The following is an 18075-nucleotide window of genomic DNA, read 5'->3' as shown; positions in this document are numbered from 1 at the left end:
TTATTTTCGCATGCTATTGCTGTCTCATTTTTTTATAACTTCAGTTAGATATGTTCGTTTTGAGTGCCGTTTTATATTTTCACATAACCCTAAGACATGTATCTTTAAGTTGCAAAAAAATTGAATTTTATATGCTTGTCATTTATGGCAGTTTTTGGTTTGAAGTTAATATAAATTCTGCATTTACACATGCTGTCATGTCTTGGGAAATCTATATCCAATTAATCATAACTTGAGTTATAGAGATTCTTTGGAGATTAAACCAATTTTAGTACAAAAATTATTCATAATCTACTACACTTAAAGCAAAACCCCAAATTCACTATTCCTAAGAGACCTCAAATTTTGGCCACTGATTTTAATTTCTAATCGAACCGCTATTCTATTCCTCACTTAACCACACATCACATACAATATCTATCTTTTATTTTTAGGTTTACCACTTCTCCTTTCATATCGGTCTGTCGTTTAACAGTGAGGAAGGAGAAGGAGAAGGAGAAGAGAGAATGATGGAAGGGAATAGCAAGAGTATAAGAAGAGAAGATGATAGAAGGGGTAGGAAGATTTTGGTCACCCACCCTAGATAGGGTTAGGTTAGAATCAGAAGTAGAAGAGAAGATGATGGAAGGGGAAGGACCAAGTGTACGGTCAGTGGATGACCAAAAATATGACATATGTTGCTTCATTGAAGATTGGGTTAGGTGACAACAAGAAGGAGGACAGTAGAAAGTTGAAGGAGAAGGAGGAAAATCCACAATCGATTGTAAGGGGAGATTTCGTCATCGAATGGTTTGATCGGCGTCGTCAATTGGATTTAGCAATTTGCTTAAGGTACTTATGGACTAGAAAGTCTTAAGAAAACACCTTATCTATACAGTTCATTTTGATTTCACAACTGAAGCAGTGAGTGATATAAAAAAGCTAAACCTTTATTTGGAGTTCACAACAGAAGCAATCAAACATGGAAAATTGTCGCTTCCCTTGTAGATCAAGGTCTCTCTTTCTTTGATCTTCAACATAAGTCAGAATTTGACTTCTTTTAGTTTGGGTTCTTCAATCTGCTTCGTATTATCATGTTATGCTACTATAGGTTTACTATAGCAGAATTCCATTTTAGTTGGAATGATAGTTTAGGCTAGGATGAATACATAGCTAATTGATATGTTTTTCCTTCAAGTTTCTATTGTTTTCTTTGACATAGGATGCTCCAAGCAGCACTCAAAGCAAGTGGTTATGATTGTGCATTGTTACATCATAGATTGTGTTTAGGTTTTCGTTAACAAAACTTTCAAGTAATTTTATCAGGAATTTATATCTCATAATTGATTAAAACAAGTGATTATTTTGGTGAATCTAATGGAAATTTAAACACAGGCATAGTCACCTGAAAAAATGTGTGGCGACCACTTGAACGTTTATAAAATTTCAGAGTAACTCAATGCATGTCATCATTGTCAATCCAACAACATTGTGTGTAGACTCACTTATGGGACATGAAAATTTACTACTCGTGCCAATTACATACATTTAATTCATGATTTACCAATTGTTCTTGCTTGACTGTAATACTGTCATTTCATGCTGACTTACAGGGAGAATCCTTCCATACCCCACTGGTTCACATTTTGTTACCAACACCCTACGTTTTTTCAGCAAAAACTCTAATACCTTTTCCTCTTTTTAAACAAGAAATATGAATGGAAAAAAATTAGACATTGGCCTCATGGCATTTCTGGCTACTGCTGCAAAAAAATGTTTTATTAGTGTTTCATTTTTAACATTGGTCTACCGTCCTCAGACTATATAGGCTAAAATTCGACCCACACAAGCTTGGTGAATGGACAAAGGTAATGTTATCCAAGGCAAAGTAATGCAATTAAAGAATATACAGGTCCCTATTATTTACCTTAGATATAAAGCATAAATCTAAATACATACTTAATCTTCTAACTCTGATATGATAGGTCAAAACTTATTGAAGCCTAATCAACTAGAAAAAAGAGCTAAAACATTTTCCTTCAAAATGAGAGACATAAACTCTCATTATCATCTTCCTAGAATCAAAGCAGTCTATTGTCTAAGTGGCAGCATGTTCTTCAAAGACAGTCTCTGGTGTCCCTTTTTCATGTTCTCAGTTCTGAATATTTGGTGAAGCATTTTCTCGTGTGGTATTTGATGAAGTTCTTGATTGCTTAGTTGTTCGGTTAACTTTTTCAGTAATACGTTTGGAACTATTGGTGTTGATGGGAGGCTTCCATGATTTTCCTATGGTTTTGTCCTGCAATGTACTAGAACTTGCTTGCCCATCAGGTTTTGGTGGCCCAGGCATAGAAAAAAAAGATCAAAGGTTAAAATAGAAAAACATCTCCAAGAATCAAAGAAAAGAAACTAGGATTAAACAAGCATTTCCACAATAAACCGACATGAGATTAATGGTTGTCAAATTATGTGAACGAGGGAATTGGGAAGAAAATAAATCAGCACAAGGTAATTTATGGTGAATGTCATATCTCATCTAGTCAATTGTGTCATTTTCAAAACCAGAAGTACCAAGAAAATATACCTTTCTAACTTGTTTGGTTGGTGATTGTGTTCCACTAGATCCGTTCTCATTCAGTTTGAATTTAGATCCACTGCTCTGCTGCTGCTTCTTGTGATCACGCTCTGCTTTCCCCTGCATGAAATTCAAATTAAAGATGTTAAATCACCTTATGATTAAACAATACAGAGGAGTTAGAAATGAACTATGAAGCTAAGTTTTGACCAACTCTTTCATAAGGGGGCATCAGAACAAGGACAATTACTGCACGCACACGCGCGCGCACACACACATACACACACGCACACGCGCTCACACACACATATACATATCAGATCAAACTTCTAGCTTCCACCCTTACAGCATTTTCTGACCAGTTATTGGTCCTATGATCCACTATTAGTTTTGCCTACAAACAAGGTACATTAATCTATTATAGTGTCCATGGGCATGGAAACCTCCCCAATCTCTCATGGCATGACCTTGCCCGTGTCAGTTGCAATTTTCATTGTTGAATAGAATTTGAAAGATCTATTATTAAATCAACCAAATAATGCTATACAAAATGAGAAGGGCATCAAATTCTTGTCAGATGTTCGCTGAGAAGCTCCTCGTTTCGGCCTCCCCTCCACAACAGCCCTATCAAGATGTGAGCCAGCTTCACTTGCTCGGTCTTTCCAACCCGGGTCGTGATCTAATCTCAATCGTGGTCGAAATCTTAGAAGATCGGGAATTGGGGGTTCAGTCAAGGGTTTCGTAAGGGATAGGTAGATTCAGAGGATGAGCAAATCTATTTTCGGGAGTAAAGGGTTTTTTCAGTCTTAGATCCTTCCCATGGTGCATTTTTTTTTGTCAACCCATGCTGCATATTTTCTTTCTTAGTTCCTTGCTATTCTATTTTGGGCTGGAGAGGGGAAGATGAATGACAGGAGGAGAAAAAAGGGAAAAAGTCACGTGAGGATTTTAATTAAAAGAGTATATCTTGACTGTTTATTTTAATCTCATGGTGTAATATAATGTTCTCATTTCTCACAAAGTTCTCAGATGATACCCTCCCTATATATAAACCTTACAGCATTTTCTGACCAGTTATTTTGGTTCTATAAGCCACTATTAGTTTTGCCTACAAACAAGGTACATCAATCTATTAGCAATAAGATTACAAAATTATTCACCTTGGATATCTTTTGCAGCTGAACTTTCTCTTCTTCCTTGGATTGAGTTTCATCCATCCTCTTCAAAAACTGAAACACAAAAATTGAAAAGCTAGGTAGTATGACTTTTAGTGCTGCCATTAATGGCACAGCTACCACATGGGTCAAGGATAAGAACTTGCCTCTTTACGTTTTATTGCTCTTTCATCACTTCTGAATCTAAAAGGCAATGATATAGTATGGGTTTGGGCATTGCTTCCACTGGTGCTTACAGGTTTTGAGCACCTGTTCCAAAATTTACGTGAAAAAAAATCAGACATTGCATAATTTTATGCATGTTTGAACTTTATATTTTGAATTTTAAACATATCAGTTTAGTGAAGAAAAGTTCACAGCTCCTAAAAACAGTACACAATTATTATATGTTGCAATCAACGAAGTGCATATTAAAAAATATTTGCAGCAAGGAAAATGTTCTTACATAACAGAAAGGGAGGGAGGAACGATTTGCATTTACTGTAACACCTCCACAAACAGACTTATTGAGTAGTCTTTCAGTCCTGACACAGAAAAATCTGATCAATTCACATAAACATTGCTAATGATTTATGTCGCAGAAGCCATAGCTCATTAGGAAGATATTCAAAAGACATAGCCAAAAACAGTTTCAAAAGTTAAAATACCTTCTTCCCTGAGAAAGGGGGTTCGCTGAAGCTTCCTTTAACAAGCCATGAGAATGAGATGCCTAAAGAAGGTGGGGAAAATCTTTAGCGAGCAGCAAAATTCTCTAGCGAGCTCAATTTCAATTATGTTGCATATCATTCTCAGAAAAACTTATGAGATAGATGTGGATACCAACAAAAAGAGGATAAGTCAATACCTTGGTTGGTGTTGATGTCTGTGATGCCAGTGGACGATCTTTGGGTAAATTACAAGGAATTCTTTTAATTCTGTTATGTTCAAATACTGAAGCTGTTTTACTTGTTTTGTCTGCTCCAGAAGAGAGATTGATTGACATGTGAAGTGACCTTGCAGTTGATTTCTTCTCCACTGAGTCGGATTTCATACTTTTTGAAGCAAGGTTTATTCCGTTTCCAGATTTAACAGCTGGCTGTTTTGCTTGATACACCAGTGCCAGATGAAAGATTGATTGACTTGGAAAGTGATGGTGTAATTATCCTCTTCTTCTCAAGTGAGCCTCCAACAGATTTCTTACTTGTTGAAAAACGGTTTAAGCCATTTCTGGATTGTAAAGCTGCAGAAGCTGTTTTGCTTGATTCATGAGTGCCAGAGGGGAGATCGATTGACATGTGGAGTGACCCTGCAGTTAGTCTCTTCTTCTCAACTGTATCTCTGACACCGACACGCTTCTTACTTTTTGAAACACAATTTATTCCATTTCTGGGTGGTAGCGGTACAGCTGCAGAAGCTTTCCTTTCATCAAGAGGATGAGAGAGCTTGGAAGCCTTAGAATTGGTTGATAATTTTGGAGACGAATTTACGGCTCCTCCCTCTACAGGAAAAGCCAAAACTTCCTCACCAGCAATGCCCTGCAGCACCAAGTACGATAAACATGATAAATTTACCGATCAAAACAAGTAAAAGGAAATCAGCTATAAACAAAGAAAGAGTGCGGAAATTTACAGGTTCGGGTTTCTTCTCTTCTTCCAGAATGGTTATATTCTTATGGACTTCGACAGGATCAACAAGCATGCAACTTTCCACATGAAGATTTGAATCAACACAAGGATGTGAGACATCCTTATGGACGTCAACAGGATCAAACTCATTATATTGGTTTGTATCAGCACAATCAACAACAGCATCTTCTTCACCAACCTGTTCATTGGCTTTCGACTTCATCACAATGGACGAATCAGTGCAATTTCCTACCTGAGTTTTTGAATCAAAAGTTCCATTAGCTTGAGCATTTTCTTCATGGATCAATGCAGCTTCTTTCTCAGCAGCTTTTCTCTTTTTTTGCAGCAACGGAACCCGGCTTGGAATATTTTTCAGCTTCCTCAACATAACGTTTGTGTGTTGTGAATGCTGACCATTTCTCCCAATCCAGACTCTCGGACATAAACCTCCCAAAAGAGAGATTCGCCAAGAGCACGACGAATCGGGTCGCCCTGGATATAAAAGAAAATTAAAACTGAAAATAAATGAATACAAAGAAACGGTGCTTGCTGTGGTACCTTAATTTAAATGAGGGTATGGTACCTTAAATGATGTAAAACCTATTAATCTCCAAGAAAAAATTAACTTCTAAAAGTCTCTAGCACCATCATTCATGAGCATTTTAGTAGATTATCTCATTATCTTGTAGTTCGCCAGACACCAATTTCCATATCTCACTCTTATTGTGGTCAATAACTCTCTTGTTCTTACATTGCATACATTTCCACTTCCATCACTAAATTCTGACTTAAAAAAAGCTGCAACAACCAACATGACGTCTAAGGTTCCAACAAAAGTCAAAAGATATAATCTCCTCTCTTTCTTTGCCCTTCAATTTCACATTTTCTTCTAATCGGGGTACCGTACCCAAAAGAATTTCAGGGTACCACAGAATTTATCTTTAACCAAAGAAACACTCATGTTTGGTTCATGGATATCAATAACATTGATGGTAATATTTACTACCAATGACATTGAAACCCATGTTTGGTTCCCATCATCCACAACAACAACGTGCGGCGGAATCAGAGGGAAATCCAGAACTTTAGCAAAGGAAATCATAATGCAAAATTGGGAGTAGAAAATGAAAACCTCAGAAGTTCACTAAAATATGAAAAGCCGTCCCCGAGGGTTAGCTCAAGTGGTAAGAGTTAGGGGACATAAGGGTGGGGAGGGGAAGGTCCAGGGTTCGAATCCTGGAAGGGAACTTTGAAGGGATTTTCCAACTTACTAACAACTAACCACTAACATTTGCCTATAAAAAAAAACTAAAATATGAAAAGCCATAACGGAATAATTAATTCTGGTCGGTGAATCTAGAATCTGAATTGAAAACGAAACGAGGTAGTTACCGACACACTCACTCGAATTGGTCTCCGTTAACAACCAATTCCAAACATAGCAGCATATCACAATTTTGTCAGTAACGTGGTGTTCGAACAGGAATGGGAACATAGTCTTTGAAGGCTTTGAGTTCTTGGCGGGATATAGAAGAATAACACTCCCGCTTATTAAAATCTCTAATCACCTCAAGTTCTTCTTTGGTTCGATCAGCAAAACCCGGAAAATTCAAAACATGACCTGAGGGGATGGTCCTATCAAAAGATTGCTGGAACACATCGAACCTCAACTCTTCCTCCTGTTTGTTAAGGTATACTTTATCATACACAGTGCACCAGATTTTGAAGAATTCTCTGCGGGTTAAGTCAATGGCAGCATCAACTACAACAAACAGGAATTAATTAAGCACCGTACGTGGAAGAAACAGAACCAGGCATGCAAGATATATAAGAAAGAAAGCAAGAAAACATGAAATATGATTTAGGGTTTGTACGTACCGGAATCTTGTGACATTGGAACGGAAGTGTTGTCTTCTTGACCTAGAGACGCGGAGGCGCCATGAATCGTCATGAGATGGGTGTTGCCGCAGTTGAGAGAGGAGAGGAGAGGAGAGGAAGAATGGATCGGAATGAAAGAGCGACGACACTTGGTTGTTTTAAATGGCAATTTAGGGACAATGTCCTTTCACAGAAAACATTAGGGACAATGTCCTTTTAAGCATTCTTCCATTCCCTTTGGGAGCAGGAATACGCGTACTCGGAGGACATAGTTCCGTGGGCCGTGTGCATAAACTGTACAATAGGGTAGCCGATTTAAACACAAACAAATATTTCGCGTTGGAGGAGATGAAGAACAGGCTTGTTTTTTTTTTTTATAGGCAAATGTTAGTGGTTAGTTGTTAGTGAGTTAGAAATTCCCTTCAAAGTGCCCTTCTAGGATTCGAACCCTGGACCTTCCCTTCCCCACCCTTATGTCCCCTAGCTCTTACCACTTGAGCTAACTCTCGGGGACAAGAACAGGCTTGTTGATCCTCACCTTGCCTCCCATCTTAAATTAAGAAATCAGTTCTAAAATTTCAAAATACCAAGTTCCTTATAACTTCATAAGGAAGTTTGTGGGAGAATACAGTCAGAATTATTAAAAAGTAAAATTTCCTCATCAAAAGTGTTTGGTTTCATCTTTTTTCTTGGAAAGACCCACCAATATTGTCAGCTTTAGCTTTGCAAGAGTGTCATAATGTTATCCAAAAATATTGAGCACCATTTTGAATCCCTTTCCTTCGCTTTCCGTCTCATTCCAAACAGGGCTGTCATTGATATCAATGATATGTTCATATAAAATCGCAAGTGCATTGCAAGCAAAAAAAAAGAGGGAGAGTAGCTCAGGCAGCACCTAAGCCAGCTAGGAGGTGAGTAATGACATTGTCCATGAACCCTGGAATTTTCAAAATTGTCTGCATTAATCGAGGAGAGAATTTGTTCAACAACCGATCATAAGCAAGCTTGTTCAATACAGGATGAAAGGATTTCTTCTAAGAATACATTCAGATGTTGGACAATTGAAAAGAATAATAATAAGCGTAGATAAGTGTTAACTCTGAAAACAACTGGTTACAGAATTTCTTTCAACTCCTTTTTGATGGCACTACACCAAAGATTAATAACATAACTGGTTGCAAAAACCTCCGTGGTTGCTAGATGCATCACAGAAAAGCTCAAGTTGAATTCTTTCACAGATCAGGAGACAAATAAGGAATTAGAAAGATGGTCTCAACCAACATAACATTCTAATCTCCAGATCTTAAGGAGAATTTTATTCATATGAACAAAACTTAGCTGTACATTTCAGTGCACCGGTTTCACATGAACAGTCGTATGCCTGTCAACTTGATCCTCCCACCCACACATACAGACATCGCTATAAACTTAGCTCACAAGATGATTGATTGGTCGCATCAATCAATAGAGCAAATATTACAAGAGCTCTTTTACACAGCCAATGTGTGCTAGTTATTTATTTTTTTAAAGAAGAAATATATATATATTAATAGAAACGAACCTTGTGAACATACTCTCCCAAGTGAGTACATAATACAGCAAAAATAAAAAGAAGGACAACAAGATAGATAAGGAAAACTATAGCTAAGACAAGCAAGCAAGGAACCAATAGGGAGAGAAAAAAAAAAAACTAAGACCAAACCAGCAAAGATGGGTTCAAAGACAAAGATCAACACAACAGCAGAAAACTCGCTGCAACAGCTTCAAAAACACAGCCAAGGATTCCCAAACAGTAGCAGACCAGTAGAAAGAGTCACGCTGCACCCTCTTCATTAACACATCCAATGTTTCCCAAGCAATCCGCAAAGCTATTGTAATCGCAGCAAAGGAGAACATCTCCTTATGAGTACTTCGAAACACAACCAGCCAAGGACAAACCATTCCAAAACCATTGCAAAAAAATGGGCATTCCAGAATCTGGTACGAAGCGCCACACCACCATCTAGTAACAACAGCAACTAGAAAAACCGGCACTTCCGCGGTATGATAAAACAAAATCACACTCAAATCTAATCAAATGATTTCTTATCATTGTTTTCTAATTCTACCAACAGTCAAAAGATGGTCTGACAACATGTAAAATAAAATTAAAATAATAGAAGATAGAAAATAAAATCAAATGATTTCTGGAACCTGAGCAGCCTGGGGGGATGGCCCTATCAAGAGATTGCTGGAACACATCGAACCTAAATTCTTCCTCCTTTTTGTTAGGGTATACTTTTTCGTACACGGTGCACCAGATTTTGAAGAAATCTCAGGGGGTTAAATCAATGGCAGCATCAACTACAACAAACAAGAATTAAACACAGAAGAAAGAAAAACAGACAAGATATATAAGAAAGAAAGAAAGAAAACATGAAATTAATTATGATTTAGGGTTTGTACCGGAATCTTGTGACATTGGAACGGAAGTGTTGTCTTCTTTACCAACTAAGTCCTTATCAACTTTCAATTTCTTTACCGGTGAAGCAAAATCCTTCTCATTCTCAACTAATCAAAAGAAAACCATTGTAATTAATTTTGTAAAAAATTAAAGGTTCTGCTGCATGCGTGCTCTGGTTTACGGTGGTTTGTACCTGAATCGTGGCTGGAAATGGAGGCACCAGGCATCGTCATCAAGTGGCTGTTCCGGCGGTTGAGAGAGGAGAGGGTAGGGTTGAGCGAGGAGAGGAAGAATGGAACGGAATGAATGAAAATAAAAGAACGACCACGCTTGATCCTATTCTTTTCACTTAGGCATTGTTTGGTTGAAGGAGAAGGGAAGGGAGGGAAGGGGAGTTATTTTAAGCCCCACGACAATAAAATATAAGAGATAAATAGCCAACTTGGTCCCTAGATGTGTATTTCACCTACAATTTGGTCCATAAATTTCTAAAATGTCTCTCATGGTCTCAGGAAGTGGCAAATCTCCTTTACGGTACTCCTTGAGTTAAAAAAAACTGACGGACAAGTGGGACTATTGAAAGATGATGAGGTTAGACTCGCATGGTAAGATGGAACAGGACTAGGAAATGACAAGGATTGTCGACTATTGGGTGGTGTACCTCCGATCTCAATTGGGGTCTTCTGCATCCCTGTATCAAAATTAGTTACTCCTATTAGCCAAATCAAGATTTATCTATTTACACAAAACACAGTTTGGATTCAACAAAAACAAATTTGTAAAGGATTATAACTTTCTTCCAATCAAGATTTATGTTATATCCACAAATCAACCTCAGGAATTAGACATTATGATGAAATTGAAAATTAACATATACATTATGAAATGTATGAATCTAAACAGCGGTACAGAGTATAATAATGAACATAAAATTGAACAAGATCAAGAAAATTGAACTAGATATACAGATCAAGATAGCTAGTATACGAGTTTTGAAAATCAAAGGTTTAATTTCAATTTACAGCATGTAATTATTAGCATGATGCAGATCCAAAGCATAAATAGCAAGCAAAATTGAGATCGAGTAAAAGAAGAGCATTTCAAAGCTAGATCTGAGACTGAGCTGTAATTACGGAGGGGAAACAAATCTTTCGATGGGTAGTGCCATCTTCTTCGAAGATCCAACCAGTTTCAGCAAAGAGAGCTTTCCAGACCTCGTTGTTATCACAGTGTTTGGGAAGCTTGAAGATTCCCTGAGCTCAAAGATTAGTGAAGATCTTAGCAGCAATCGCTCTCCGTCTTCTCTCCCTCCTCTTGTTCTTCTCCCTATCCTTCCACGTCGGTAACCTCCCCGTGAAATTTAAGTTTATTTCTTGGTTTTGTGATTTTAGGTTGATGATTTTGGTTTTTGGAAGGAAAAGTGTAACACCCCGACTCTCACGGGTCACAAATAATAACCTGCTAAAGAAAATATGCAATGATTTCCAAAAGAATTTATAAATAAGGGTATATTTTTTTTCTTTCTTTTCCAAACATATGCAAAACTTGACATGCATACATCTGCCCGAGAACCCATACATCCAGCCTTAACAAGGAAAGCGCCCGAAGGTAACAACAGATGTTCAAATCATAAAGTACAATAAAATAAAGTATAGTCCGACAACTGAACCCAAAATGCAACAACTTTATAAGTTCGATATGTGACGCTCCAACTTGTGATACAACTAGGTTTACTGTTATGCTACCTGGTTTAAAAATTAAAAACTTTTTAACTTAATACTACCTCCGGTCCTATTTATAAGCAACAAAAAAAATTTCACATAGTTTAAGAAATGTAGTTAAACTAGATAAAATGCATTAAATATGTCTTGAATCAAAATAAACTTCTAAAATTACCCTTTGTTATTAGTGTTGGAAAGTAAGAAAGAGAGAGAATAATTAATGAGACACATTTAACAAGTTAGAATTAATAAGGGCATCATGGAAAAAAAAATTAATATAGCTCAAACTTTCATTTGGTTCTTATAAGGCTAAACAGCACTTTTGGCCCCTGATGTTTCAATTTTGTGCAAATTCTGCCCCTACTCTATTTTTGTCGATGTTTCTACCCCTCATGTTTTCAAACAGTGCATCGTCTACCCCTCCGTGTCAATCTAGACGTTAAAAAACTAACGGAATGAGCTGATTTGACTTTTTTTAAAATATTTTTTGGACCTGCAACGTGGAAATTAAAAGTAAAATTGGAAAAAGGGGCATGAGAGATTTAAACTCAAGACCTGTAAGTAGCAAAACATGCATTTAACCAGTTCAGTTACATACATAATTGATATATACATCAAACAAATTTAATTTATACATCAAATTTTTGGTCCTTGATCATCATCAACTTCATATACTCCTCTTTATCTCTCTAATCCACTCAGGAACATCTCCTGAGAAAGCCTGACTGATGGAGGGGTAGATAGTGCACTGTTTGAAAACATGAGGGGTAGAAACGTTGACAAAAATAGAGTAGTGGCAGAATTTGCACAAACTTGAAACATCAGGGGCCAAAAATGCTTTTTAGCCTTCTTATAAAAAGGACCAAAAATTTTCTTCTCTTTCATGTTTATAAATAGGACCGGAGGTAGTAATTCAAAATATCGAGACTTAACTTCTCTCTGTAGTACAACTTAGGTTAGAAACTTCCTTAAGTCATATAGTCAAAGACCAGTGCCTGATGTATAGAAATGCATGATCCTGAGTCCTAGGCTCCTATCCACCATGGATTAATAGCTTCGGTGCACATAACTCGATCTACACCTAGAGTCTTGCCCATGCTTCTCAATAGCCTAGTCTCCATCTTCAAGGTTTGTTCGTAATAAGAGAGGAGAAAAAACAACAAATCAAACAACAGAGGGGTGACAAGCAATTCAACACAATCATGCAAGAGAATAGCATAATGTAAATGGGCTTCACATCAAACAACCATCGTATGCAATGCACAAATGTTATGCATGCGGGCCCATACGGGGAACAACTCATCCCGTCTCCTCGGAAAGTCGTCGGGAATAGATTTTGAAATCCTCCATCAAACTCCAATTGACTGACCATGATGATCATCTGGGGGCCTGCGGTATGACTAGGCTCCGGATGGGGCAAACCTCAAACAGCTGTTGGAATGTCCCACCTAGTTATACCCAAAGGACCAGTTACCAACACCTGGTACCCTTGGATCTCTGAACTTCACCATCGCCTTAGGATCCACTGGCTTTCCTACCACCACCTCGCTCTTTCGATTGAGGCAAATGAAAATGATGCATGTTTCACACCATAGGAATACCCCATCATCTAATTTCACATCCATTAGGATTATATCCTAATCCACGGCATTCAGGACTCCTTCCCGAACAACAACATCTGAGACTCCACCTTAGTCTTTAGGCAATTGGATACCCCATTTAAAGATTTCCTCCTTCCTGTGTTTTCCACAAATGATTTATAAACAAGTTCATAATGCTGCTTCTAAGGTATATTCATAATCTTTTTCAGAAATCATTTTCAATGAAATTTTGAGAGACATTTTCAGAAATCATTTTCCAAAGCATACTTAGAAATTCTTTAGTAAAAGAGAGGGTTTTCTTCCAAAGCCCTTAGGAATCATTCTTAACGAGTATTTAGAAATCACTTGCATAGTGTTGTGCCTTTGATCATGGTTGTCTACATTTTAGTTAAGGTAGTTTTGTCTGTGACAACATGTATGACCAAATGTTGTAACCTCGTGCCTGGGACATTTGTCCCTGAGAACATGCTGTGTGTTTGGATGATTTAATCTATAAGCTTTGGATTGATTTCGTGAGTATCAAGTTAGGGTTGTTGAAGAAGTTTTTGTGGGCCGCTCAAGGAATATATCAAGTGTGATCAAATCTGTTTCAGAATATTTGATTTGATGATATCTGTAACGCCCTGATTTCTCAATCGGGGATCACATTAGTAACCCAATAAGTCTAGGGACTAACTCGGATTTTTTTTCTAAAAGGTGATATTAATTTCGAAAACTTAATCCATCGCCTCGCTTGAGAAAATAATTAAATTTTAAATTTCAAATGTGACTTATCTCAATTACTATAATAATAATTATTTCCCAATATAATCTCAAAAAAAGCTCAATTATAATAAATACCCAATAAAAATAATATAACAACAATTCAAAATATTTGTCTTGGACCCATGTGTTTCAACAAAAACCAACTCGAATCTAAGGTTTAAAAAGTAGACATCGAATGATAGAACTAAGGTATCTTCGTTGCCTTCACGCCAAATGAGAAATCATAGATTTCCAACTCACCGCATCAAGCTTCTCGTTGCCCAATCGTATAGCAACGTTGCAATCCATAGACTCTAAGCAAGTCAAACTTCACCACTCGACGGTCCATGACCTAATAGCGTTAAGTGCCCAAGTAGCAATTACCAAACAGAAAGGGTTAACTTCAAAGACAATCAACAACAAATAGCTAACCCAATTTAAATTTCAAGCTTACATGAGTTTGAAATTTAAATGAGTAACAACCTTATCAAATTAAAACCTTATCTTCAAAATTTAAGACACTAACAACATATCTTCAATTTAAAAACAAAATAACAACATATCTTATACTTTAAAAATAAGATATCAGAATACAACCAATAAGATTAAGGTTTATCCCCTTAATCAAACAACAACCAACAAGATTAAGGTACATCCCCTTAATCAAAAAACAACCAACAAGATTAAGGTCTATCCTCTTAATCAACCAACCTACAATAAGATTAAGGTCTATCCCCTTAATCAAACAACTAGCAACAAGATTAAGGTCTATCCCCTTAACCTAACAAAACCCGCAAGTTACTTCCATTAATTTTCCCAACAAACAACATAATCAATGTTCCGCCCAAATAACGATTCAACAAAAGTAAGCATGTTATTAATGCAAAAAAGCAACAACATATCAAGACAAATAATCAGTCAATACATCGCTTTGAACGCCTTCACTTCACATATCATGCAAGAAAAAGAAAAAGCCACACAGACGCACGCACTAGACAGAAGTTACCCTTACCTTGGCCTATTAATCTTTAAATACAAGCACGCAAAGAAATCCTCCATAGAAGGTTAAAGTCCTCTTGAAGAACGTAAGATGTAACACCCCGATTCTCGAGGGTCACTTTAGTAACCTTTTCAAAAATTAAATATGCTGATTAAACTTTCGGAGTCCAAAAGGTGAATATATTTTTTTTCAAAACATGATATAGAAAATGCATAGTGAATAATGGTACAAAATAAAAAAATTAATATTTAAATATTTATGAGCTAATTGGGGAGTTTGTCATATTGCCTTAACAAGAATAATTGATTATCAATTATAAAAGACAATCTTAGGGAGTTTTTTAGAATTCAATTAATTATCATAGCGTTATAATAAATATTAATTTCCAATAATTGATATATTAATAATTCAAGGATTACACATTCTAATTAAATGATTAATGCTAATCCATAAAATATCCAACAGATAATTCTTTTGGGCTAAGCCCGCTGTTAATGTTGCTGTTAGTGTTAAGAGCTTTCAAAAAGTAATGACCCTTTTAACTTTTCTAAGGTTGTGGTTTTGATAAATGTCTAGTTAAGTGTTGTTATGTGATCTTAGGTGCATAGAATAGAGGGGGGGTGTTAAAAATAATTTAGACATAAATGAAAGTTGCAGATATAGAGACCAGACGTGAGAGCATAGAGTTTTGGTTCAAGTAGAAGTAAAACAAGATGCGAAGAATGTAAGTTAATCAAGAGGTACTCCAAGTTTAGTTTAGAGGAGGAAACTAGTGACCATATTATACCACAAGTCACATGGTGCAAGTATCTTGGGTTCATTCAAAAAGACAGGAAAATAGAGGGAGATGTAAACTGTGATTCATATGGGTGGGTTAATGGTGTAGTGCTTTGGGTTTTGTTGTGAAATAAAAAAGGGACCACTCATGTTTAAGGCAAAATTTTAATGCATAATTTTAAGACTGACAATATTACAGGCCATGATAGTGAATGCTGAGTAATAAAAAGCCAACAAGAAAGTAAGCTCAATGTTGCAAGAATTAGAACGTTATGATGCATGGTTGGACACATAAGACAAGGTAGGATTACATATAAATATTAAAACAAGCGAGGAGGACAATGATTATGGTGGTGGGAATGGATGGTAGAACATATCGTCTTACATATATGGGCATGAGTAAAGAAGACAAGTTAAGCAGAGTACATTATATCGAAGTAGTGTAATAGGTAGAGGTAGAGGAGGCTTAGAAAAGCTATAGAGTTTACGCATGTTTTTCCTCAAACATGATTTATGATAGAACCTTATAGCATAATATGATTCAACAACTAGGATCATTTTAAAACTACACATTGAGGGACTTGCTTTTGGATGTGTCAATCAGAATCACCATTGTAGTAATATTGTAGGACCTTTTTCTAAACTGAATACTTGAAGTAGAATTTTAATTGGTTCCTTTATCGGCTACCGAAAAGAATAAGGATCCAATTTTTTTTTAGTTGAATCTAGCTCTACATGGAGTGGCTTTGAGAGGAACAACTTTATTTTAAGTTTGTGTGTGTGATAATTGGTTTAGTGAAAAAAGTTCATTTGTGTATTTAGAGAAAAAGGACCTCAATGAGTATCTTTAATGGTTACAAAGGGATATAGGGAAAACGAGACGGAAAATGTAAGTTGTGTTCTTTTGCTATTTAGCACATTATGAATGCCTTGTTTCAAAGAGTTGATTTTCATTAAGCTAAGATACTTTTGAACTTTGCTTGGATTTTGTTAAAGCAGAAATTGAGTAAAAGTTCATGAGAGTGATATTGAGATAGTTGAATGGGGCCATTGTAGGTATCCGACTCATGGGATTGTAGGTATCCGACTATAATGAGTCATAGTCATTAAGTAGATTGACACCTTACTTGGGATCGTGTGTTAAATTGAGCTAGTTTAGTGTATAACTCTTAAGACTTGCGTCAAGTTGTAGTCTTAGACCTTGAGTCAGTGAGTTAATGTAGATAGTGACTATGTTAACTATACTTGTGAAAGATACATAGCTAGTCTTTAGCGTGATGTTAATTTGAGAGATTGATGATGATGAGAGATTGGAGAAGTAATGTGAAGTTTTTACATAGCTAGTCTCTAGCGATGAGGAATCAGATGTTCTGATATATTAGTTTGTGATAATAGATTACTAATTGATGTTAAAGGGATGAAACTAATGAAACTATTTAGGCTTAGAAATAGTTTACATTTTTACTCTTGCCATACATAACAGAGTCGCAGGCTTGGGTTGGGGGAAAGAGTATACACAACAAACACAGTGAGGACAACTTCCACCAAAAAAATAGTCTTCTACTTACGAAAATAGTTGTATCTCACCAAAATAGTCTCCTTTGCCTTACTTTCACTAAGATAGTCCTAATTTGTTTGTTATCTATGCATATCTAACATATATGATTGTTGTACTCTAACATGTCCTTCTTTCTGATCTTTAATTTTCAGTTAGAAAATTTTTCAGTTGAGGCATGTGTTTGTTTGGGGCGTGATTTCTCTTGCAGATATCAAAGTGTGCAGATTCCAAAGAAAGGCAAGAGAATGAAAGAAATGCCAAAAATAGACTTACGTGTGTTTGAGACTTTGGATATAACAGTAATAATTTGTTTTCTGTAAGACCCAAGTTTTTAAGCTTAGAATAAGTGGAAGAGATTTCCAATTACGATTAGGCTTGATGTATCGTGAAGGGAAACCTGAACAAAAGTTTATTAGATGAAATATATTTATGAAGGAGAAAGTTCAGGAAAAGTCAAAGGATCGTATCGAAGTCGATAAAAGTTATAGCACGATCGTTATACGCTTAAACCTAGGTCAGAAACCCTAGTATATAGCTAATTTTCACTTTTAGGCACGACGGAAGTTAATTCCAAAAATCTTCAGAGAAATGTTAGAACTTCTCTTTTTCCATATATCACAATCGTTTCGAGGCGAAACTCTAGGATCTACGAACGTCCGATTCCAATCATCGGAAGTTTGCCGAAACCGGATCACTGGTATTTCAAAACCCTAGAATCACCCGACTATGGGGACTTTATCTATTCAGAGCTTCAAATGAATATTCTACACACGTACACCTATTTCTCTTGATGATTTCAATCTTTCTTCCGAAGGAAGCTTTCTATTCCGACATTCGATGCAAAAAGCAACTTATCGGGTAAAATAGTTTTACACCGACTTTGCACCGACTTTGCATTAGTTGCCAAAAATACAAGGAGACATCTTCTTAGCTTAGGAATTCCTTTGCCAAAACCTATCTTAGAATTCATGGAGAATGATGCCGGAAAAATCAGATTCGCGAAACTTTCATTTTCCCGCG

At 36.5% G+C, this 18075-nt stretch overlaps 1 protein-coding gene across 6 annotated transcripts; it reads right to left on the bottom strand.

Annotated features, from left to right (window-relative positions):
* Positions 1-1834: 1834 nt before the first annotated feature.
* Positions 1835-11067, bottom strand: LOC130726432 (uncharacterized). Of its 6 annotated transcripts, none has more exons than XR_009014859.1 (11): positions 10788-11059; positions 9848-10345; positions 9657-9761; positions 9405-9554; positions 8107-8167; positions 7915-8020; positions 5338-5825; positions 4574-5243; positions 4377-4438; positions 4175-4253; positions 3870-3978 (listed from the first exon to the last, which is right to left on the bottom strand). XR_009014859.1 is itself a non-coding variant. In XM_057577692.1 (11 exons), the coding sequence occupies exons 6-8, from the start codon at positions 6826-6828 to the stop codon at positions 4794-4796; spliced, it is 1041 nt and encodes a 346-aa protein (XP_057433675.1). In that variant the 5' UTR covers positions 6829-7095; positions 7212-7505; positions 9405-9554; positions 9657-9761; positions 9848-10345; positions 10788-11067; the 3' UTR covers positions 3870-3978; positions 4175-4253; positions 4377-4438; positions 4574-4793. The 6 variants fall into 6 exon arrangements, 3 of the variants coding, with proteins under 3 accessions (XP_057433678.1, XP_057433675.1, XP_057433677.1); XM_057577692.1 differs by lacking the exons at positions 7915-8020; positions 8107-8167 and adding exons at positions 6726-7095; positions 7212-7505 and having other exon boundaries at positions 10788-11067; XM_057577694.1 differs by lacking the exons at positions 7915-8020; positions 8107-8167 and adding exons at positions 6738-7095; positions 7212-7505 and having other exon boundaries at positions 10788-11067.
* Between the last annotated feature and the right edge of the window lie 7008 nt (positions 11068-18075).

This window comes from Lotus japonicus, chromosome 6 (genome assembly GCF_012489685.1).
Source record: "Lotus japonicus ecotype B-129 chromosome 6, LjGifu_v1.2".
Lineage (NCBI taxonomy): Eukaryota > Viridiplantae > Streptophyta > Magnoliopsida > Fabales > Fabaceae > Lotus > Lotus japonicus.
Note: the sequence above shows the minus strand (reverse complement) of the source record. Positions and strands in the feature narration are given on the sequence as shown.